The sequence below is a fragment of the Anopheles gambiae genome, chromosome 3 (assembly GCF_943734735.2).
Source record: "Anopheles gambiae chromosome 3, idAnoGambNW_F1_1, whole genome shotgun sequence".
In the NCBI taxonomy this organism is placed as follows: Eukaryota; Metazoa; Arthropoda; class Insecta; order Diptera; family Culicidae; genus Anopheles; species Anopheles gambiae.
In genome coordinates, this window is record NC_064602.1 from 56,994,610 (window position 1) to 57,021,204 (window position 26,595).

Here is a 26,595-nt window from a genome sequence, read left to right on the forward strand (position 1 = left end):
TCATGGCAGGTCAGATTCGTTCGGACTGTCAGGATAGGACTATGCCCATCCTACATCTATCGACTTCTCATTTAAAGAGTTTAGTTATGTCCCCCTACCTAAGGTAAGGCCTCTAAACTCCAACGTTTCCAGTAAGGGAAACCTCCTAAAGGTTTCTATGATCGCCTGGACGATCAAGTGTCGAACGTCCGCTTCGAAGTTTTAATCCACCTCGGCTCATGTCAGTAAAAACTGACCTACCGCGACGGTACTCGAAGTACAGTTGTACGATCATCGCATTACATGGCGACCGTAGTTATCGTCCGAACACATTACATGGCGACCGTGACCTCAATCTGCAATCGACAGGCAGAAGTTTAAGCAAATTATTTCAAGTAAAATGTGATACGTACAACGGTAACGTAAAGCGTAAGTGTCGTGTGACGAACCAAAAGTATTGTGACCATAACCGGCATTCGACGGAAAGTGAAAAAAAAAGTGTCAAATGTGCATTTTTTTATTACGGAACATTCATCAACGCAGCTGCCGCAAGTAACCCATATATAAACAAAAACAATAACGATGAAAGAACAGCTACAAGCAAGTCCCGTACAGTGCAGAATGAAAAATAAAAACATTTAGTGCAGTGTAAGTGCGAAATGAATGTTTAATTGATGAACAAACATTAACCGTACACAGTGTTGTGAGAACCTACCTAAATGTGTAAAACGTATTAACGCTCATGCGATCGGTGTACCTAGTAGAGTAACCTTGAAATGGGTAAACTATAGAAAAAAGCACACTTTGTTAAAAAGGGTTGTTGTTACCCAAGTTCAGCACAGTACAGTAAAGCAATCGATACGATTCTTGGAGCAAGTGATATGGAATAATAAAAGTGCAGTGCAAAACAAGCTGTGGTCAGCGTGATTGAATGGAACAACCGTTCTCACCGTGGAAGACGAAAAGACAAACCGAGCCTACTGCCCAATATGGATTGGCAGACGAGAATGGACAAGTGTCATCCCCGACAAGACATCGAGTGACGACTGATGACATCGCAGAACTTCACATCTAACATCTAGTATGTACCTAGCACCGATTTAACACCTTGCACCGGTAAAAATGCAGCGTAGCATCATCATCAGCAGCAGCAACATTAAATACATGTTATGTATTTAAATAAGGTACCGTAAATTCAAAATTTTACTGATGAGGCTGCATAAATTTGCAAAAGCAGCAGAAAAAACAGTTTAAGAATATATTCCCCTTGCATGACAGATACAAATAGGATAACAAATTAATCCACAACAAAGACGCAAAAATGACAAAATCAAATTTTAACGTAAATACGAAGATAAGCCAAGCATTAGAGCTTGCGATGCATAAGATATGACTAATAGCAAAGAAACACAAAAGAATCAAACTAAAACTATCAATGATAACATATTTAAAGATTACTTGCTGACAATTCAAGAAGTATCAAACAAATCTATTTTCAATACCGATTTTATCTTACATAAGAAGAACTACTAGACCACTAGATTGAGAAGAAGGTTTAATAACCCCTACAGAAAACTATATTTGGCGTATAAATCCAGTACAAAAAGCAATAACATATGAATGAAAAAAAAAAATTTAAGACCATGTTAGAAATTAACAGCAAAAAAAATTATCTTAAAGTAAAATATCGATCAATTTAAGATTTTAAATCATTTAAATGAACTAAAACTAACAAAAATAACAAAAATGGCTAAATTTGATCTTGAAACAGCCATAGGTCTTGTACCAATGTACGATGGTTCTTCTGATACTTTTGACACATTTGAAGACGCATCAAAGTTTTTGTTTGAACTAAATCCAAACCATGAAGCGATGCTTATAAAATTCCTACGAACCAGACTGATTGGTAAAGCAAGAATAGGGCTACCTAGCAATATTACATCTTTTACAGAGCTTATAAACGACATCAAAAGAAGATGTAAAGAAAAACTAACACCCGACAGGATTATAGTGGAATTGAAATCCATTACATCAAAGGATACACAAACAATTAGCCAGAAAGTTGCAATGCTTACAGAAAAACTCAATTTAATTTACCTAGAATTAGAATTCCCAGAAAAAATTGCAAACGATATGGCAATCAAACAAGGGATAGAAACTCTAAAACAAAAGATTTCAAATGAAGAAACTAAAATGATCTTGAAGATTGGTACTTTCTTAACGATAATAGATGCAACTCAAAAAGTATTGGAAAATGAATGCGAGGAAATCAATAAAAATAGTTATCAATTTAACACACATGGCTATAGTCTAAACCATGAATACCCGCAAAGAAACAACCAGCTTAATTACCAATTTTTTCCAAATTTGAATCAATCATTAACTACTCAAACAACACCCAACAACTATAGTTATAGAAATAATAACAACTTCAGTTTCTACAAACGCCACCATCCGTTAAAGAATTGTAGTAGTCAGAGTCAAGTTAATCAAGGATATAATAATCGCTGGGATGGGATCCGAAGCCCCTTGAGGGATAATACAGGCTCTCCCATCCAACTCCTATTCCGACACGTCACTCTGCACGGCGAGGTAACATGTGTCACCACATATCCAAACTTGGGTACACGGGCTTGACCCAACCCCTTGGGCGGATGGTGGCACATGGCGAACCAGGAGGGGGGTGGGTATCCCGGGAAACTGGGTGCCTGAACGTCGGGGGGGCAACCCGACGCTAAACAAAACGGTCACGTGGGCGCGGGGCCAGTCACTCAGTCCCATGAATCAACGACTACGGAAAGCCACAGAAATTTTCGAAACGGACATCCCGATACCGACCATACGCAATGCCCCCGGACTACTCTGAAAATGGGCTCATGGAACGTACGCACTCTAAGCGAAGCTGGAGCCTTGAAAAAACTTGATGATGCCCTAGCCACACTGAGCATGGACCTCGTAGCTTTGCAAGAGATTCGGTGGCTAGGGAACGGTGTGCACAACAGGCGTGGTAAGCATTGCTACGACATATATTACAGCTGCCACGACCGCCACCGCGTGCTCGGAACGGGTTTCGCCGTAGGTCCCCGGTTGAAACCCGCAATCATGGATTTCAAGGCTATAAACGATAGGCTATGCACCCTGCGCATGCGAGGCAAATTCTTTAATATAAGCCTCATAAACGTTCACGCCCCTACCGAAGATAAAGAGGAAGAGGAGAAGGACCTTTTTTACGGCCGCCTCGCTAGAATTGTAGATGCGTGCCCCAGGCATGACCTCATAATCATCCTGGGGGACTTCAACGCAAAAGTCGGTAGGGAGCCAATGTATCGCCAATACACTGGCTGTCACAGTCTGCATGAGCACAGTAATGATAATGGTAGTAGATTGGTCCAGTTCGCCGCAGCGAACAATCTGGTTGTAGGAAGTACCAAATTTGCGCGCAAAAAAATCCACAAGATTACGTGGGCGCACCCGGGTGGAGAATCCTTCAACCAGATCGACCACGTGTTAATAAGCCGCCGACGACAGTCGAGTCTGTTAAATGTCAGAACATATCGAGGAGCCAATATCGATTCCGATCACTACTTGGTTGGCTTAGTGATACGTTGTAGAATCGCCCGCCCCCGCGCCAACGGGGGCGGAGAAAACACGCAGGCTCGGCTCAACACGGACTCTCTAAGGGACATTGTTGTCCAACAGGAATTCAAAACCGCTTTAGAAGAGTCTCTACTACCAGAAGACAGATACGAAACTACGAGCGAGAGGTGGAACGCTCTAAAAACAAAAATAATAAACTGTGCAAGAAATATACTCCCACCACGTCGTGGCAACACCAAATCTGGCTGGTTCGACGATGAATGCAGACAAGTGACCGAACGTAAGAATACTGCATACCGAGCAATGCAGCAACGGCATAGAACGCGGGCATGCGCAGAGGAATATTCACGGCTTAGACGCGAAGAGAAACGAGTTCACCGCTCCAAGAAGCATGCTTTGGAAGAGCAAAACATGCGGGAACTCGAGCAAACCAGAGAGGCGTACGGACCGACACGAAAGTTTTACCAAGCGATAGCAGGTCACCGAAACAACGTTGTACCTAAGGTAACCTGCTGTCGCAACAAGGATGGAGATCTGGTCAGTAACCAGCCAGAGGTCCTCTCGCGGTGGGCTCAGTACTTTGATGAATTACTCAATGACCAGTTTAGCGAACAGCTAGAAGCGCCACTAGCAGATAATGTCATGCTACTGCCACCTAGCATAGAAGAAACACGAAAGGCTATCCGTCGGCTGAAAAATAACAAGGCACCCGGAACCGACGGAATTGCAGCCGAACTGGTCAAGAATGGAGGTGTACGACTAGAAAACGAGATTCATCAAATTGTTACTGAGGTGTGGGATAGCGAATCGATGCCTTGTGATTGGAATCTCGGCATCATCTACCCCATATACAAGAAGGGAGATAGGTTGGACTGCAACAACTACAGGGGTATTACGGTGTTGAATACCGCCTATAAAATATTCTCCCTGATCCTTCAGGATCGCCTTGTCCTTGTCGAAGAGATAGTAGGAAACTATCAAAGAGGATTCCGAAACGGAAAATCAACCACTGATCAGATCTTCACCATGCGGCAGATCTTGGAGAAGATGGCTGAATACAAAAACGACACATACCATCTCTTCATAGACTTCAAAGCCGCATACGATAGCATAGCCAGGGTAAAACTGTACGACGCTATGAGCTCTGTAATATTCGGAACAGGTTGCAATTGTTAGAGCAGCGGTGCAGAAGGATAAACATCACTCGTGAGGTCAATTCGTCAAAAACAAAGCATTAGTTTCGGATGATCACTGGGAGCCATCAGGGCTCCAGGTAACGAGTGGACACAATGAATTAATTTAACATATTTGTGTTGTTTGTGCGAATTACGATAAGACTTAAACGGCTCCACTGAACCGTGTCACTGTGCGTACTGTGTGTAACTGAGCAGCACTCGGTCTCATCTTACATCTTTATTTATACGATTCATTTCCTTTTAGTTAGATTTGGTTTTACTTTACTTTCTATTTTGTGTCAATTATGCTGAATGTCAAGTTTTGAGTTTACATATGGTTGTGCTTATTATGTAAGGTCAGTTCTGGGTTCTGACGCTTACGCGGTGTTTTGTTTCCTACGCTTACGGTTCTGTTTGTACACACGAGGTACGGTGTCTCCTATTTCATTATTTATTAACTGTTGGTTGCTATTATGCAATGCTGTGTTTTTACGCTTTACCCACTTGAGGCGTTTTGTGCTGGGTAAGGTTTTTTCGCACCTCCGGGGTTGTGTGTCGCTTGTGTGTTTTCTAAGTGTTTTTGGATAAGGGTTTTTCTGCTGACTTACAATTCCTGACGTAAGGTTATTTATGTGGTTTGGGTTGTGTTGATATCTTGAGTGGTTGGAATTTGGTCTTTTTGTGTGTTGTGTTGTGTTGACAATTTTGTGTTTATTAAGTGTAATAAGAAATGTGTGTGAACTGATTGAAAACAGTATAGCATGTGCATGTGCATGCTACAGCTCTTTTGGAATCCCGGCCAAACTGATAAGGCTAGTTAGAATGACTATGACCAACGTCACATGCCAGGTGAGGGTGGATGGAAAACTCTCAGGACCTTTTGCTACCACCAAGGGTCTGCGCCAGGGGGACGGGCTTGCCTGTCTCCTATTCAACTTGGCGCTAGAGAGAGCCATCCGTGACTCGAGGGTGGAGACTACGGGAACCATCTTCTATAAGACAACCCAGATCCTGGCATACGCTGATGATATAGACATCATTGGTCTGCGGCTCTCCTATGTAGCAGAAGCCTACCAAGGGATCGAGCAGGCGGCAGAGAGCCTCGGATTGCAGATAAACGAGGCAAAGACCAAACTGATGGTGGCAACATCAGCGGGCCCGCCAACAAATAATCAGAATCTACGTAGGCGTGACGTGCAGATAGGTGAACGCACTTTTGAAGTCGTCCCACAATTCACCTATCTGGGATCAAAGGTCAGCAACGACAATAGCATGGAAGCTGAGTTGCGCGCAAGGATGCTGGCTGCCAACCGGTCTTTCTTCTTCTTTGGCACAACAATCGTTGTCGGTCAAGGCCTGTCTGCACCCACTAGTGAAGTGAGCTTGGCTTTTAGTGACTTGTTGTTATCATAGCAGGAAAGTCAGTCCTACGTATGGAGGCACGTTCTAATCGGGGCTTGAACCCATGATGGGCATGTTGTTAAGTCGTACGAGTTGATGACTGTACCAGCAGACCGGCCCATTTTACAGCCTGAAAAATCAGTTCACCTCAAAGAACCTGTCGCGACGGACGAAGCTGGGACTATATAGTACCTATATAGTACCAGTGCTCACATACGCCTCTGAGACATGGACACTGTCCAAATCTGACGAAACCCTCTTAGCCGCGTTCGAGAGGAAGATGCTCAGAAGGATACTTGGCCCCGTATGTGTGGAAGGACAATGGAGGAGCCGCTATAATGACGAGCTATACGAGATGTACGGCGACCTCACTGTCGTACAGCGTATAAAGCTCGCCAGGCTCCGGTGGGCTGGCCATGTTATACGCATGGAAACGGACGACCCAGCCCGTAAAGTCTTTTTAGGCCGTCCACAAGGACAGAGGAGGCGGGGTAGGCCCAAATTGAGGTGGCAAGATGGCGTGGAGGCGTCCGCCATTAAGGCCGGGATAACGGACTGGCAGACGAAGGCGCGAGACCGTGAGCGGTTTCGGACACTCCTGAGGCAGGCCAAGACCGCAAAGCGGTTGTAGCGCCGGATAAGTAAGTAAGTATAATAATCGCGAATACAATTATAGCAATAGTATTCAGAACAGATCCAATAATATGCAATGTTATTACATCAGAACAGAACAGAACAGAAATGAACAGTTCAATAATAATAATCAATTACATAAGAATCATATTTACCACCAAAATGATGAAGATTATAGAAATACTAATCAAATAAATGACCAAGTTAAAAAATATTATAGAAATATTAACAGCAAAGCAAACTATTATGACAGAAAATATGAAGATAAATCAAATAGAAGACATACATTAAAAAATGAAACAAATAATGATATGAAAAGGTCAAGAGACGACTCAAAAATAATAATGAAAGTGAACGATAAATTCACAAAAGAATATGAAAATGATACTAACAATGATTATAAACATAAAAACATGCAACATATACAAATGATTACAATAAGCAATGACAATGAGAAAAATATGGTTGAAAAACAAGTAACAGATAGTTTAATACTGCTAGACAACATGGAAATGAGTGATGAAATTAATTGCAACGACAATCATGCAACTGAGCCAAAATATTTAAAGAAAAGAAAACGTAACATCAAATCAAAGAAAAAGTTTATAAATGAATTAAACAATGAATTATATTGCCACGATAATAAGGCTAGAAAAATGAATTATTTCACATTATGTGAAAAAAAATGTAAAAGAACCAAGAAATAATGTTACTTACGACAAGATTCTAAAAGAGCTCAAAGAAAAATTTCATAATGTTATCTCCATGCAAAAAGTCATAAGATCTATAAAAGCAGAAAACTCTAGAAACGAACCCAACAAAGGAATCATAGGAAATTCAAAATATTTTAGGAGAAAATTAAATATTCACAGTTCTTTATCTCTAGATAATAGATCTATTTACATAAAATATTACCCACATTAAGAGATAAGTAATGATTTAATTGGTAAACCAAAAAAGCATAACAAATACTCAGTTTAATTAAATGAAAAGAATAACTTCAAACAATTTCATTATTTTCGTTATTCTCCTAAAGGGAGGAGGTGTAGCATATCTGCTATACAGAACATATTGTAATACACACTATCAGCTATAAACACATTGTAACACACTTTGGAAAGCCAAACCACACCATTGTAACACATTCATTATAACACATTCAGTAAATCAGATCATACCATAGCACCGCAACCGGAAGAGTTCAGGCCGTCCATTCAAACAAATAACAGATGTGACACACTTATCAAAAACAACCGAAACGCACAACATAAGCAGGAACAGCATGTAACCCAAAGCAGGAACAGTATATGCATTAAACCCAAAACAGGAACTTAGTGACAAGAACCATCGATCTTGTCAACAAAAGACAAACGTAACTAGCTGAGTGAAAACAATAACTTTCCAACATACAACCCGGAACCAAATGTGAGAAACCCTTAACTTCTTTTGAGTATAAATAAAACCAACTCCGATCATGGCAGGTCAGATTCGTTCGGACTGTCAGGATAGGACTATGCCCATCCTACATCTATCGACTTCTCATTTAAAGAGTTTAGTTATGTCCCCCTACCTAAGGTAAGGCCTCTAAACTCCAACGTTTCCAGTAAGGGAAACCTCCTAAAGGTTTCTATGATCGCCTGGACGATCAAGTGTCGAACGTCCGCTTCGAAGTTTTAATCCACCTCGGCTCATGTCAGTAAAAACTGACCTACCGCGACGGTACTCGAAGTACAGTTGTACGATCATCGCATTACATGGCGACCGTAGCTATCATCCGAATACATTACACTATCAGTCCCTAGCACCTGTATTAACAAACATATACAACACGTCACTGAGTTCCGGTATTTTCCCACGCTTATGGAAGACCTCGTGGATGGTACCAATATTTAAAAAAGGGGATCGCTCATGTGCTTCAAACTATCGCGGTATCACATCACTTTGTGCGGTATCAAAAGCTTTTGAGCTTCTGCTTTACGGCCCTATGCTCTCCGCTACATCGAATTACATTATGGATAACCAACACGGGTTCGTACCCAAACGTTCAACATTAACGAACCTCACTGAATTCGTTAGTTTCTGCAAACGTAATCTCGACTCCGGAGGTCAAGTGGATGCTATTTACACCGACCTCAAAGCTGCTCTCGACCTCATCTCACACGACATTTTAATCGCCAAATTGCAGAAGTTAGGGTTTTCGGAACAAATAGTTAAGTGGTTGCATTCCTACCTCACAGAACGCTCATACAAGATCAAGGTAAACGATCATACATCTAGAGAGGTGCTTGGCACCTCAGGAGTGCCTCAAGGCAGCAATTTGGGCCCGCTGCTCTTCATTCTTTATATAAACGATGTAGGGCAATTGCTAGCGGAACACCGTTTTCTTCTGTTTGCCGATGACGTTAAGCTGTTCGCTCCTATCAACGATACCAATGACTGCATCAATCTTCAACACGCCATCAACCTATTTAGCATATGGTGCCGTGATAATGCAATGGTGCTATGTATCGAAAAATGTTTTGTCTTTTTACCGTTCTCGGTCTTGCACACGATTCAACTACCAGATCGATAACATATCCGTTGAACGCACCGATACATTCCGCGAGCTTGGGATCATTCTCGACACACGTTTAACATTTAACGATCACCTAGAGAATATAGTATCCAGAGGGAACCAACTACTGGGTTGGATTATTCGATCAACGCAAGGTTTCCGTAATCCCATGACCATAAAAACCATCTACTGTGCCTACGTCCGATAGTGTTAGCGTCCCTCGTTATAGAACTCGCTTTGGCCAGTCTGATCCTATGTCAGCTATGTGTCGAACTTTCATAAGTAACTTTGATTTATTTGATTTCAACATACCACAGAATGTTTTTAGAGATAGACTCAGGACACAACTTACGTAATAATTTTATTTTCAAAATAGATTTTCTGTTCTTGTGCACCTGTTCTCCACTATCGATGTATGTACCTAACATAGTCTATAAGCACTAATTTAAGTACATTTCTTCAAGATCCCGATGGATTAATCAATAAACATATTAAACATATTAAACATATTAGATGTGTCAAATCAGTACGAATTTCTTGAAGATCTGTCAAATTAAAAAAGAAGCGAAAACGGGTTTTTTTTGAGTATGGCGTGTATCGGGGATAACCTGTTTTTATGGATATTTAGATATATGCTTATATTATATGTTATATATATATTTATATAACTATAATATATATATATATATTATAGTTATATATATATATATATATATATATATATATATATATATATATATATATATATATATATATATATATATATATATATATATATATATATATATATATATATAAATCATCTAACTATTCTTCTACTTTACTTTCTGTCGTCATAGATCGCACACTCAGCACAATTTTTCGATCGAAAAAATTCGATCGATCCGGCTGTCATTTTGGTGTCATTTGACACTTAAAAAAATGGTTTGCCTACACTAAGTACTGAACCCGATGGGAATCGACTTCATGCAGGAGTATGAAAGAAATAGTTATACTGTCAGTTTTACGTGAGCGCCTATCGATTTTTTTCGATCGAAAAATGGTGCTGAGGCCGACTGTCTTTACCCAACCCATATCTTCCGTTTCTAGTAGCACACAATTCATCCAACTCTCTCTTGCTTCTCTTTCTCCGCACGTAAACGCTTACTCAATTGCAACCTAAGCAACGCAATATCATTTAGCAGTAATTTCTCTTGCGTAGCGGAACTTGGGGCAAGTGTGCCACCTTAAGCATTTCAAGTTATAACTCACTAAAACGTGTTTTTCAAAAGCCGATTTAAATCTCATAACCATTTTACATCTATTTCCTCACTTATAAATGAGTTTCGCTTGAAAAAAGTGCAAACGAAACAGTTTTTGAAGCGTTTTAAAAAGGGTCCAAAAAGACGTTGTTTTTTGGGCTATGGGGCAAGAGTGCCACTCGTATGGGGCAAGACGGCCACCTGGTTAAAATAACCGTATTTCTTAGATAATTGGAAATTATTACGTTTGTACCACTAGTGTATGTATTCCTACATGTATTTAGTCACAAATGAACCCCTTTTGACCACCAACTATACCACAATATGGTTTGTAACCTTTCTGTTTTTCTGGCGTGGAATCCGCTCACAATAGCGCACCATTCCGCAGCACGCTACAACAATGTTTACATTTTTGACAGCTCGCGCCTATGAAAGATGGTGGCACATTTGCCCCAAACAGAGATGGCACACTTGCCCCAAAAGTTGTAACTTTTTTGAAATTGAATTTTTCAGTGACAAAAAGAAAGTTTTTTTCAACTAACCCCACAAAAAATTTCACACGTTTTCTCAGCTATATGGTGGTGTAAATATTTTCTCGGTTGATTGTTCGCATGATTTTTGAGAGCTTATTTGGTTGGATTAAAAAATTATAATATTCTGCTCAATTTTGAAACTCAATATAAATCAGTTCAAAACAATGGGAAATATCGGTTGATCTATATGAAATTAGGCTCAGAATACCTAATCATTGGAAAGCAACCAACTGTATACACAATTGATCATTAAACTAAAGTTTTAAAGGAAAAATGCTTGGTGGCACTCTTGCCCCGTATGGCACACTTGCCCCAAATTCCGCTACTGTCTCATTCGTATACCGTGAGAGTACATCGTCCTCACACCTTCGTTGGTTTTTACCATCTCGTCTCCGCATTGCCTCACCCTCATGTATCGACTGCGTGTCATTGCCCTCTCTTCGTCCCGTTATACCACTACACAACGACCGCGCGTCGTCACCAGGTTTTCGCTCTCTCGTTCCGTGATCTATCGACCGATCGTCGAAATGATCCTGCTGTCCCATCACTTCGCTACGCATCGACCGCGTGTCGTCACCATGCTTCCGCTCACTCGTTCCACGAACTATCGACAGTCCGCCGATTTCCTCACGCCGATCCGTCACGCCGTTACGTTTCGATTGCGTATCATCATCACGCCGTTGAACTGCTGCACTACAATCGATCGATCGCCCGTCGTTTACCTCCAGCCGCTCCGTTCCATCACTACGCATCGACCGCGTGTCGTCTCCTCTTTCAGAGAGCGCTTATCATCGTCTCACGATCGTTCCTTTGTTGACCGCGTGGCGCTCCTACTCTTAAGCCCTCCTTTAACGCTTCCGCCGACCTGCTTTTCGTGATTCGCAACTTCCATCGAATCAGCTGTGTTCTTCGCTCCAGAACTGCACTTTTCACACATCCACGGGTTGTGCTTAATTTCATCGTCAACTCCTGCACACCCATAATGTTGCCAGTCTACAGACTTGTCACATGACACTATATCATCCGCTTCGTCTGGGCAATTGCAAGCAACGCAGTTCATCTTTCCCACTTCTTGATGCTGATCAAATTTTAAAGAAATTTGTAGAGATGGAAAACTTGAAACACCTTTATATTAGCACACTTTTTTTATTGGCGACGCTTTAAAATTTGATGCTGCCCACGTTGCTCTTTCTTACCTCCAAATCGTCTCTTTTCCGTAAACTACTCTTTTCCTTTCTTCACTCGGTCGGGCGATACAACAGTGCGTTTTCTCTCCTTGGACTGCGTTATTTCGCGCACTGCGTAGCCCATTTCGCTTAGTGGCTTTCACTCGATTAGTTTCCTATTTCGACTGACCGTTACCCAAATAACAGATCTGTAGCAACACATTGTAAACTAAAATCACATAGAAACACCTCACGGAAACCAGAAGTTCATTAACACCAAGAAAAATTTAAAACAAAAACAACTAATTGCTATTAAAACAAAAAAACGACCCAATTTGTAAGAAATTGTACCAACCCGATATTTTACGGATAAATGAAACCAATTTTGATCGCGGCAGATCAGATTCGTTCGGACTGCCTAGCTAGAACGTTACGCTTCCTAAAACTTCACGTACTTATTTCAATTTCAATAGTATATGCCCCCCTACCCAAGGTAAGGCTCCTAAACTCCAACGTTTCCAGTAAGAGAAACCCCTTCGGGTTTTCCATGATCGCCTGCAAGATCAAATGCCATGTTAAATCAGTCCGCTTTGAACAGTTCGTTCCACCTCGACTCATGTCAGTAATAACCGACTCCCCACAAACACGGTGCTAGACGGCCCCCGCATATGTCCGATCACATTACAGGATGTTTTCCTATCAAATAGTTTTAAGGACAATACCCAACGCTGGTACATCATGTATACGTTAGTCTTTTGTTCAAGCCGGAATTTCACCTCGTATATTTTGCCTCGTGTAGCCGCGCGGTGAAAGAGTTGCAGTAAATAATGCTCGCAAAACACGAAGATGTAACGAGCATTGCATTTCCACAGCCAAAAATAAGCAGCTGCAAAAAAACGCGTAATAAAAAGGAGACTTTTTCTTGGGCAATAAGTAGGATCCAACCACTCTATATATTCCAATTATCAAACAGTGGATTAAAATAAGTGTTTCTCACAAAAAGTAAAAAAATAACCTAACAACGTAAGCTTTTCTCACTTTTGCTTTCCTGAGTTCACAAGCAAAATGTGCTTTCTTGCAGTGCACAAGCAATTTTGGCAATATTGACAATTTTTTCAGCATATTGTCGTTACCGTGCCCTCGCATTTTATGATAGAATAATCTTCATCACAATAACATAACAAATGCACTCACCTAGTATTGTAATATGTTGATTTGTAGTAAGGAGGATGATGGTCGAATACATAGTTTAGGATGGGTCCTGTGCTTTTCAGCAACTTTCGAAGTTCACCTACTGGTTTCACTACCATGGATGGCGTGGTAGGATTAAGATTCATTGAATTAATTGTTCTATGACGTTGCAAACTAGAATATGTAACAGTTGCTATCGTATCGTCGAATGCAGTAGGGTGGAAATTGGGAATACTCTTGGGATCATTTCTCCTGTGAGCATCTACTATCGATTGTTGTATATCACTAATCTTCTGGGTCGTTGTAATTTGGTCGTTATATGAGCCAGTTGCATCCATCTTCACGGTTTTGCTGGCATCGACTTTGTTATATTCCATAACAGCCAATCTGACATTGGACATGGGATGTTGTATGGTTCGTTGGGTAGATACGCTGGGTAAAGATACATTTGAGGTTTTCTCCAGTGATACTTCCACAGCCGTTGGTGATAAAACGGTGAGAACCGTGAGGCCAGTCGTAGGTGATGAGTTGCCATTATTTGAAGTCGTGGCCATTGTCAACAATGTTGATGATAATTGAACAACTGCACCATGTAATAGACAAAACCAAGTGAACAAGAAAGATTATTCAATAGTTAATAAGGGCAAGTAACTTTCAATTATAGATAACCCGTCAAACATTGCGAGGGTTGCGAAAAATATAATCTGCTCGAAATCTTATGGTATTTTAAATAATCTTTGATTTTTATTCATGGATTTTTTTTGCGGTAGTATTTGTCGAAAAGGTCACTATTTCAATTTTTGTGGATTTTTTAAAATAAAATGACAAAATTCAGGAGTTTAGTATGCTACAATTTGCACTGCCCGTTTAACATTGCGAGGGTTGCGTATGGTATCATCTGCTCGAGATCTTATAGTATATGAAATAATCTTTGGTTTTTGCTCATAAATTATATTTTTTTCGGTGGTATTCATCAAAAAGATCACTAGTTCTAATTTTGTGGATATTTGCAAAATAAAATATCAAAATTCAGGTGTTTAGTATGCTACAAATCGCACTGTTATACCTGCTCTCGGGGTGCTATAATTATAACTGCTCAAACGAGGGGTGAAAAAACTACCAAGGCTCGCAAGCTCTTTAATGCGAGGGCTCTGGGGCGGTGAACTTGTATGGCGTGCGAGCCCTCGCGCGCCCTCGCAAATCGCTGTCAATTGCATGGCGGGTGGTATACCTTCACTTGGGGTGCTATAATTATAACTGCTAAAACTAGGGGTGAAAAAACTACCAAGGCTCGCAAGCTTTTTACCCGCCATGCAATTGACAGCGATTTGCGAGGGCTCGCGAGGGCTCACATGCCATACAAGTTAACCGCTCCACAGCCCTCAAATTAAAGAGTTTGCGAGCCTTAGTAGTTTTTCAGTTGTCCCGCCATGCAATTGACATCGATTTGCGAGGGCGCGCGAGGGCTCGCACGCCATACAAGTTCACAGTACCAGAGCTCTCGCATTAAAGAGCTTGCGAGCCTACCCGTCAAACATTGCGAGGGTTGCGAATGATATCATCTGCTCGAAATCTTATGGTATTTTAAATAATCTTTGATTTTTATTCATGGATTTTTTTTTTTGCGGTAGTATTTGTCGAAAAGATCACTATTAAATTTTTTGTGGATTTTTACAATAAAATGACAAAATTCAGGTGTTTAGTATGCTACAATTTGGACTGTTATACCTGCTCTTGGGGTGCTATAATTATAACTGCTAAAACTAGGAGTGAAAAAACTACCAAGGCTCGCAAGCTCTTTAATGTGAGGGCTCTGGGGCGGTGAACTTGTATGGCGTGCGAGCCCTCGCGCGCCCTCGCAAATCGCTGTCAATTGCATGGCGGGTAGTCAGTTTTTTCGCCCCTAGTTTTAGCAGTTATAATTATAGCACCTCTAGAGTAGGTATAACAGTGCGATTTGTAGCATACTAAACACCTGGATTTTTGCAAAAAAATTTTGAAAAAATCCACAAAAATTGAAATAGTGATCTTTTCGCCAAATAACACCACAAAAAATAATTTATGAATAAAAAATTAATATTATTTAAAATGTCATAAGATCTCGAGCAGATGATACTACTCGCAACCCTTGCAATGTTTGACGGGATAGTAAACTAATATAGCAGGAATTATAGTAAGCTATCATTTATAGGAATAGTAGTGATTGATAGAAGTTTGTTAGTATAAGTTAGATAAAAAGATATGGATAGGATAGTTCGTATAGGAAATTAAGCATGAGAAGGAATTAAGAATACATAGGAAGTAAATAAATTAAACTAGGATTACAATGGAAAATTTTAGTAAGAATAAATAGTGGGATAGGATTTGTGCTGAAAAAAGCTCAAGTTAGACTTATAAGGGGAAACTCAATCCGATCAAAATCCGAGAAATATAGCGATATTTAAAAGAAAGTGTTACAATAAAATACCCCGATTAAGTGATACCATAAGAAGTGATATACCACAATTATATTTTAAAAAGTATATAGTGTGTAAACGTCTTACAAGAAAAATATTTTTTTTTTATATTCGTTCCAATTTTCAAATGGAGATGAGCATGGTCATTTAGAAGCAAAATCAATGTTAAATCCAAAAAATGTAAAACCGAGTTCTATCGTATAAATTAGTTCGTCAATCCTTGTTATCAAATTCAAATTTGGAAGAATTCGACGGTATGAAACGTTCTATTAAAACATTTTAAGTACATTGTATACGAGTAAGTTATTTGGCAAATATTTTCGCGGGTTGAATTTAATGTTGGTACCGGCTGGACCTTGCCGGTATGATAAATTATCAAACTGTCGATCACAAAACAACAAAGACGATCATAACAGCAACGATTTTACGCCGTCGTCAGATGATTTCTTTTACAGTCGTTGCCACCTAATTTTGGCTCTAAGGCATCAATTTTTGATAGTGCGCATCAAATTTTCCCTCCAAGGCGTCAAGTTTTGACAGTGCGCACCAATTTTTGACTGTAACGCACTTAATTTTGTCTGTAAGTCATCAATTTTTGACTCTTGAGGAATCATGATAATTTGACTAGGTATTTTAACAGATTGTGAACAAATGTTATTTCACATCACATAAACAATACAAAAACTGTGTAAATTGGTAGTTTTTTTGCGTGAAAAAATAAAGATATTTTATGACTTGTAAAGTCTTTGTTTACACCTGAATATACATGCCAACTGTTTCACTCCATTAAAACTTCCACAATTGGCATAATAATTGTTTAATTTTAAATTTTACCAATGAAATTATTCACTAGTTAACTTTATTTCAAGACTTTAGGAACACGTAATAATATGCAAAATAAATTATGTAAAATTTTGTTAATAAATCGATGGACTCACAGTCCAAAATTGATGCATTAGAGACAAAAAATGATGAGCACTGTCAAAAATTATGACCCGCTGCCAAAAAATAGTACATTTGAGGCAAAAACTGGTGAGTTAGAGTGAAAATTTAGCGGCAACGACTGTATTGTTTGTTCGTACTTGTAGCTATTTCAGTACTTCAATGTATTGTATATAACTCAATCAAAATTCTCCTATTGGAATATGTGCTTTACATAGGCAATCAAATTTGTAGATAGGTTTTGAAAATGACCCTGGGGAAAAATGGCAAGTTCAAAGGCTGGTTTTGAATGGCTTCAAATGGCTTTGAAAATTGAAATGCTCAACGTTCCATTTACGCAGCATTTGAAGCAATTGTGGTAGCCTAGTGTGCCAATACAGAGAGAATCACATTCATAACGGTTTAGCGGAAAAGGTAGAAAAAGTATGAATATTTATGAGACTCTCAAAACGGCATCTTGGAACGATACACATGTATCTTATTGCAAATAACAATTCTGATGCTGTTTCAAAGTTCAGGCGGTATGAACTTAACAGTGGAATAATAGTATCAATACCCGTTACAGTGATACTTTAACCTTTATATAAAACAGGGCAATCAACATTGCTTGATATGGCCATATAAGACGAGGTATGTGGAATTGGAATTCTTCTTTCAAGATCAATTCCAAAGAATTATTTGACATTAAAATGCTACTCGCTAGTGTAATAACGCGCAGTGAATCGGAATTGGGTTTGTGGTAGAGGAAGGTAGGTAAAGACGGACACGTTAAGGGAAATGGTAAAAATCTAGGGATATATAAGTGCAACGACCATGAAAATGTGCATACATTATCTTACACTCATGTTTTATCAGAAAATGTGTTAAAACTTTTAAGTTTCCGTCGATTTTTGCGTTTTTTCATGAATGAAAAACATGTTTTTTTTTTCGTGCAGTTTTGAAATGTTCGGGTAAGACGGACACCTGATATGGGAAAGATGGGCACCATGAAGGGTAAGATGGACACCTGTAGAAAAGGTTAGAAAGTGAAGAGTTTTACAGTATTTTAACAAATTCTATCGCTTTCCATGTCCTGGTTATGAACCAATTCTTGGTCTATTGCAACGGCGATTCATTCAGCCATGAATTTAGGAATTGTAAACGGCGCTTGTAATATTCGTTGGATGCAGCATCTAAAGCATTATTGACATATCGCGCACTTACAGCTGACGTTGCTCCAGCTTACAGAACACCAGTCCACGACCCCAGTATTTATGAGGGTCTTGTTAATAGTTTAATACATTTTCCACCATGTCAAAATTTAACATTTGAGTTTTGTAATCTCATAGAATTTCTCATCTATTCCTGAACAAAGTCGTATGAATGCCTCATCTTTTTATTGCTTAAAGTTGTTCAAGTCTTGACAAGATATTGGATTTTGTGAAGCGCCTCATCAGCATCGAGCGAGTAAAAGCATATCGAATGGCTACTATTTTGACCGGTGTTTCATTTCTCGCTTATTTATTACTTTTTCTAGTTCTAGTTTATATCTTCAAAATACCCTTATTTAAGGTTTTTGAAGAAATATATTAATCACCAATTGATATAAGAAGTAAAACAAATCAATATATTCGGTGTCCATCTTTCCCGCTTTGGTGTCAGAATGTTTAAGCCACCATAAAACAATATTTTGTATTGCTTTTATCCTCGTTCTTTCGCCAGTTTTTTCATTAATGATCGCGACAACCTATTCATGAAATAAAACTTCCGGAAATTTAAACAATACAAGTTGAAGAGCTTAAAATTGGCAGTAGTCAAATTAGATCCACAAGGGTGCACATGATTGAAAATTTGTTTTGTTCGTGGATTTAACCAATTTTATATATATTATGCCAAAAATGTTCTCAAGTGTGTTGTTTTACCTTCAGTTTGGATTCTACATTGTTGAATTACTCGAAGATTACCTTTTTCATGCATTTATGAGAAGTGTCCATCTTACCCGCAGTGTCCGTCTTTACCTACCTTCCCCTAATTATTCTTCTTCTTCTTTTTATTTGGCACAACAACCGCTGTCGGTCAAGGCCTGCCTGTACTTACTAGTAAAATGAGCTTGGCTGTCAGTGACTTATTTATTAACAGAGCTAAAACACCTTTACTGGTTGATGGTTGAAAGAGGAATGAACATTTTATTAACTACATTCTGTTAACACTATTTCATAGAGTACTATGATCAATTGTGCACCAGTATCTCATAGTATACTTAAATCAAGTGTAAACTTCAACATCCCGCCTCAATTGATCAATCCTAGCATCGTTCGTAGTTTGCCAAATCTTGGTGCAGGAAGACCTTTCGTCATCATGTCAGCTATTTGTTCTTCAGTTGGCTGATATTGAAGTTTAATCCCAAAAAAACACCGCACTTCAGCTAGGTCCTTCATTTCAAATTCTTTGGATAGCTTTTCCTTCAGACATTTTATCGCCGTTATCGAGTTTCCAACAATCAGGATGTCATCTACATATATAACTAGATAAATGATTACCTCTCCTTTTGACCAGTAGTAAAGACACTGATCATGTCCACTTCGTTCAAAACTAATGCTAGTGATGAACATATGGAATCGCAAATTCCAGCTCCGAGACGCTTGTTTCAATCCATAAATGGCTTTGTTCAGTTTGCAGACCAGTCCATTTCCCGCCTCAAAGCCAGACGGTTGCCTCATATAAATTTCTTCGGTCAGGCCGCCATTCAGGAACGCAGTCTTCAAATCCATTTGATGAACATGTAGATTTCGCTGATTTGCCAGGGCCAACAATATTCTCAAGGTCATCATCTTCGCCACAGGAGAATATGTTTCCGAATAATCAAATCCTTTCATCTGCGTAAACCCCTTCGCAACAAGTCGAGCTTTGTACCGGTCAATTTTTCCTTCACCATCACGCTTGATAGTGAACACCCATTTATTGCCGACAGGGCGTCGACCAGCAGGCAGTTCTGTAAGGGTCTACGTTTGATTCTTCTTCAACGATTCCAATTCGGCCTCGATTGCTTTCTCCCAAAGTGACCAATCATCACGCTTTTTCAATTCATCTATGTCACTTGGAATGCTGTCTACATACTCTTCAGCACTCAACGCAAACGCTGAAATATTGTAGTCCTTGTGCCAGTCAGGAGGTACACGATTTCTAGCACTTCGACGTACACCGTTTTCTTCGCAAATACCTTCAGCAGTTTCGTCAACCAACGTACTATCCAGATCTTCATCCGAAGTAGCTTCCACATCATCGTTGTGTTCTGATAATACATCGTTGTGTTCTGATTGTACACCGTTGTTACAGTTCACTGCCTGAACTAATTCTGGTGGTTGGACTCGTTCATAAAGTACAACTTGTTCATCTTTTTCAATTTTCATGTTATCAGATGAAACGTCTCTGTTTATGCATTCGTTGAAAACAATATCTCTTGCAACGAACACCTTCTTTCCGTTCCAAACGCGATACCCATTTGGAGCGTAGCCAACAAAAATCGCCTTCTCGGATTTCACATCCAGCTTCTTGCGTTTTTGCTTGGGGATATGAACGAAACATTCTGAACCAAAAATGCGAAGGTTACTTACATTTGGCTTCCTTGCATTCCAGACTTCAAAAGGTGTGCGATTTCCATCCAGGGCAACAGTCGGGCTGCGGTTGATTAGATACACTGCCGCATATACTGCTTCACCCCACAAATTTTCCGATACGTTACTTCCAGCCAACATCGCACGTACTTTTTCGACAATGGTTCTATTCATCCGTTCACTCAAACCATTTTGCTCCGGTGTATACGGAACTGTCATCTCGAGCCTGATGCCACGTTGCCGACAGAAAGATTTCATTTTCTTGCAGCTATACTCGCCTCCATTATCACAGCGAAAACGACACATCTTGGTTAGGAAATGTGCAGTAGCCATAGCTTCGTACGTCTCCAAATAATCGACAGCTTCATCCTTCGACTTCATCAGATAAACAACTGTCTGATGACTGAAGTCGTCCGTGAAAGTGATGAAGTACCGCATACCGTCCCACGTCAAAGGTGAGATGGGACCACAGACTTCGCTATGCACTAACTCTAACGGACGCGTAGTCCGCTTTCCTTCACGACTTACAAACGGTTCTCGAGTTTGTTTTCCAGCCAAGCATGGTTCACATATCACTGATTTCGAGCTTTCATAATTATCGCTGCCTTCTAGATCCAATCCATCTACCATTTTCTTGTCGATTAGCTTCATCAGATTTCTCAAGGACTTTGAAAGAGAACAGGTCGAAGCGCTTAGAGTAAATTGACAGAAAGCCATGGGAAAATTTTGACGGTTAAAGTGAACATTGTTTATGTTTAGCGATGGACGTTGCTATGGAGTGAATAAGAGTTTTCTTCAACATTTTGCACTCATTTTCTATTAGAATAATACAAAAATTAGAATCCAGTTAGAATATTACATGGCTGATACAATCCAAGGATCTCTTTTATCATTCGTCGCCGGGTTATAAGCAGAAGACGGTATGCAAATTGTACTTGTGTGTGCCGATTCGATGTTTTATTTTACTCTCAGTGTTTAAATGAAAGTAAATAGGACTTCTGTTACCCAGTTGGAACATATAATGTGCTGTTTTATGTCCGTTAAACTTTCGTTCTTCCAGCAGGACCGTTGCAAACGGTAGCGATTCGTGGTCACGGAATTGCAAACAATTAAAAAGGTTATCCATGTTTCTGAATACAGAGAAAAGTGCAATTACTTCTCCTTTATTCTCCAGAAGTGATTGACCGCAAGAAATTTAACCAATATAATCTTCCTAATAGTAAATTTGTCCATTTTTCCGCGTTAACTATTAGCCGTTTGTTTGTAAACACTTTTTCATGAAACTGTCAAAAGCGAGTTGAAAATGGCAACCTAGCAACGGGCTTTGCGTTGACCTGTTCTCCTTAATAGGTCTTGAGATTTCTATTCCCAATGTGCCCGAAACGTTGATGCCACAGCTGCAACTCCATGGAAACCTTTCCCGTTACCATAGCAGCATTTGGTGTTGCTAGGTAATGAAAGTCCATGGCGTACAGCACACCAACCTGCTTACCGGTAGCAACGACACCTTGATCAGCATCTTCAACGGTTACTTTGCCTTTATGGAAAACCACCTTCTTTTCCGAATTTTCCAGCCGACGTAAAGACATCAGATTCAGCGTCAGCTCTGGAACAAAAAGAACGTTTTCCATGCGGATTTCAATTTCAGTTGATCTCTCCGCGTTGTTTAGCAACCAGGTTGACGCCTTTCTTTGCAGTTGCTATGCAGACGGGCTCATCTAGCATTTCCAGGTTTTTGAATAGTTCTTTTCGATTCACCATATGATCTGAAGCTCCACTATCCAGATACCACCGTTGCAATTTTTCATTCAACGTCGACTCTGATCCTGTCACAAACGATACAGATGTCGTAGCAGCATTGGCCTTCATAGGTTTTCTTTTTTCAAAATTTTCTGCATGCTCTTTACGATGTTCGTTTTTCGGACAATCAGCTCTCTTGTGCCCGAATCCACCACAGTTGAAGCACTTCAGACGAAATTTTCCTCTGGTCTTTCCAGCAAAAGCAACTTCTTCTGAATTTTGAATGCTCGAACTTCTTCCTCTCCGTTTCGATTCGACATCCAAATACTTGCTTTTCACAAATTCCAGGGTCAGTTTCTCTGATACTGCTTCCATCGCTGTGTTCACAGACTCGTATGAAACCGGCATGGACAGCATTAGGTGACACACAATGTCCTCCTCGTCCATTTTCGCACCGGTCGACTTGAGCTCTAGGATCAGTTTATCGAAACAAAGGAAGTGAGATTCCAGACTTGAAGATTCGTCATGCTTCATCTCCAGAAGTTTTCGCTTAAGCATGAACCGGTTGGCCAAGCTCTTCCGTTCGAAAACTTCATTCAGTCCATCCCAAATTTCCTTCGGACTCCTCTTGTCCTTTATGTATTCCAGGTGACTATCGGCGACAGCTCCGATCAGGACCGAACGCCTTCTGCTCCTCCTTCTCCTTCTTTACAGCCGCTGTATCCTCATGCACGATTTCCCAGAAGTCTTCCTCCTCCGCTTCCTTCTCGACACAGTGCGCGATGTCCAACTGTTCCAGGAACGCCAATATCCTGAACTTCCAATTATTGAAACCCGTTCCGTCGAAAGGCTTGATCTTGAGGAACTTCTCTTCGTCTCCCATCGTGAGGATTTATTCGAATGGCTTAAAGAATCTTCTAGGCTTGAATTGGGTTATCCTGGGTTATACTGGGTTATACTGGGCCCATAACCTATTTACAGAGCTAAAACACCTTTACTGGTTGATGGTTGAAAGAGGAATGAACATTTTATTAACTACATTCTGTTAACACTATTTCATAGAGTACTATGATCAATGGTACACCAGTATCTCATAGTATACTTAAATCAATTGTAAACTTCAACATTATTGACTACCCATAGCAGGATAGTCAGTCCTACGTATGGGGGCATGGTCTATTCGGGGCTTGAACCCATAAAGAGCATTTAGTTGTTTCGTACGAGTTGACAACTGTACCACCAGACCGATAATTATTCTACTTCAACTATAAAATCAGTGCAACACGTTGAAAGCTTCTGTTTTTTTGTGCCTTTCATCTCACCGAAAATAAACTTTTTTTACCTTGATTTGAGCACTCTGACAGCTAAATTCCTCTCGGTACGGAAACAACCACGAGCATACACAATTTCACTTTCCCTACAGTGGTAAAAGCTGTCAGTTTTGACGTACGAATTCCTTACCACCTACCGAGTCTAATAGGGCCATTATGGATTGAAGCTCCGTATGGATCGAATATGAGAAAACTGATTCTTTATAAAAATCAAGTGCGGTCCTGTTCGCTCAGTGAAGCGAACTGAAGCCGTGCTGTGATTATGCACGTTTGGGGTGCGGTATGTTTTAAAACGTTGACTTTATGTTGCAAAAATGTACAACCTGTTATTTTTAAAATTACAATTTACAAAGAGCAGAGAAAAAGAAACCAAAGTTGTGAAAAAACTTAATCCACCGACGTAAAACAAAAACAGTACAATACAAAAAAAGTCAACTATTACCCGTGCAGAGATTTTTTTTCTCAAAAATTAACAGTTTACATTAGGCTGCTATTCTACCAACTGAAAAATACCTGCTGTTTTACTCTGTTAAAAAACCTACTACAGCGAGAAAATATGCATTTTTGTTTGGAATGGGAAAGAAGACATGAGTAACACAGGTTCTCGATCTAGTCAACTCACTATCAAGTCTGACAAATACAGAAAACATGCTGAATCGCACGAATAATCAGTTCTGCACCGCTAGCGTGGGAAGATGTGCCGCACATTTTCATAGAAGTGATGGGCAAAACGACTCCGAAGCCGAAATCGCTCCATCGGCTCTGGTTTTAACACAGTGCACCAATAACAATCCTTTTCAAAAAAGTTTCAATCGGGAAATTAAATGAAATGAAATTGCGCATGAAAATAAAAAAAAACACTCCTTTGTGACAAAATGTTATCAATCGCGGATATATTCGTGAAAGCATGTATTTTGCCGGAAGCGTCGTACTAGCTTTGTAACATCAAGTGATATAATTGTGCTTTCATCTGCGACGGTTGTCATATATCTATTAAGGCCTTATCAGACGGAGGAAAATACTGTCATTTATCGATTGGCATTTATCTGTCAAACTTAGACTTAGGCACAAAAATACCACTCGTACGTGTAATAAGGCAAGATAATTGTTCTGTCACCTTTCACATTTAACAATTAATTTATTGATTTTCTAGGCATTATCCGAAAGAATCAATCGTTGTTTTCTCATTTTTGTTGTTTTTATTCATCATTACCATTATCATCAAAACGCTCTATCGCCATTGACAGTAAAAATCTACTCTGTAGCAAATCGGAACTGAGCATGCCGAATTCTGTTTGAAGGATCGATTCCAAAACAAATGACAGTATTTTCCTCCGTCTAATAAGGCCTTTATAAATTTCTAGTAAAGGCTGATCAGCGTTACTTTCCAGTAGCGATGGGCGAGTCGACCCGAACCTATTGGGTCGAAGCTATTCGTAAGCGACGCGGAGTCGTTCGGGTCGACCCGAAAGGTACAAGTAGGTGCAACTACTCCGGTAGGTGCAAGAAAGCAGCAGCGACTCCGACCCGTTGTTGCAACGAGTTCGGGTCGGGTCGCGCCAAGGTGGGTTCATTTTGAGCCGCGGGTGCAGCGAGTTCAGGTTTACCCAATTGATGCGTAGATGCGAGAACCAGTCAAACATTGCGAGGGTTGCGAGTTCTATCATCTGCTTGAAATCTTATGGTATTTTAAATAATCTTTGATTTTTATTCATCGATTATTTTTCCTGTGGTAGTATTTGGCGAAAAGATCACTATTTCAATTTTTGTGGATTTTTTAAAATAAAATGACCAAATTCAGGTATTTAGTATGCTACAATTTGCACTGTTATACCTGCTATTGGGGTGCTATAATTATAACTGCTAAAACTAGGGGTGAAAAAACTACCAAGGCTCGCAAGCTCTTTAATGCGAGGGCTCTGGGGCGGTAAACTTGTATGGCGTGCGAGCCCTCGCGCGCCCTCGCAAATCGCCCCTTGTTTTAGCAGTTATAATTATAGCACCCCGAGAGCAGGTATAACAGTGCGATTTGTAGCATACTAAAAACCTGAATTTTGACATTTTATTTTGCAAATATCCACAAAATTAGAACTAGTGATCTTTTCGATGAATACCACCGAAAAAAATATAAATTATGAGCAAAAATCAAAGATTATTTCATATACTATAAGATCTCGAGCAGATGATACCACACGCAACCCTCGCAATGTTTAACGGGTATATTCGACGTTTTAATTAATAATAATTGTGAACATTTCAATGTCACGTTACTTACCTTCAGTGCCATCCAGTTGCTGTCGGCTATCCGGTGAGGGTTCGAAGTGGTGCTGCAAGAAACCCTGGGAACCAACAGATTCAAATGTATCCTGCTCTGCTTCCAAGTTGTTCAATTCCGTTCGGGCACTGACGTGAAAGGATTCGGCCGCAGATTCTGCACCGTTTAAAGGGGACAGTATCCTTACGGAACTGTCGTAAAGAATGACATTTCTGTTGTCACCATCATCGTATCTCATCTCTCCTGCTGTCATTATTGGATCGTTACCAGCACCACTTTTGTCATCTTGTGATGCATTATTTTCGTCGTATATATCCTGAACATTCAACATTGGAATTCCAGAGTATTCAAGATCAAAATTGTTCAGGTCTTGGATGGTATTAATTGAGAAATCAATCTGGCTAGTGTTGTGTATGTCATCGATAAATGGATGGCTCAGCTGAAAATCTTCTCGCTTTGTTTGGTCCGGCGATGATACGCAATGTGCTATCATTAGAGCAAATAAACAACATTGAAACATCATGGTGTTCTCGAGCAATGAACCACATTCACGCTACTGCTCTTGGAGGCTAAAACAGTGACTCTATTATTATGAATAGTTTATATGAAAGCTCCACTATAAAAAAATAACATATTTTTTTTGCTCGGTTAAGAAGCATAAGTTTATGTGTGTTCTTCATTGGAATGGTGAGAAACACAGTCGGATAGGATTTAATTACAATAGCCGTGTTTGTTTAACAGTTGTTGCAGCAATCCAATCATTCTGTAAATAAATAGACATATAAAAG

At 39.9% G+C, this 26,595-nt stretch overlaps 1 protein-coding gene across 6 annotated transcripts in view; it reads right to left on the bottom strand.

Moving 5' to 3' along the window:
• LOC133393520 (uncharacterized) overlaps positions 1-26,595 on the bottom strand; it is a 233,526-nt gene that overhangs the window by 160,855 nt on the left and 46,076 nt on the right. For all 6 annotated transcript variants that reach the window (XM_061658756.1, XM_061658752.1, XM_061658753.1 and 3 more), the window contains 2 exons: positions 25,808-26,570; positions 13,474-14,053 (listed from right to left, as the gene is read on the bottom strand). In XM_061658756.1, the coding sequence (XP_061514740.1) occupies positions 13,474-14,053; positions 25,808-26,330 (1,103 nt within the window). In that variant the 5' untranslated portion in view covers positions 26,331-26,570. The remainder of the gene's footprint in view (positions 1-13,473; positions 14,054-25,807; positions 26,571-26,595) is intronic.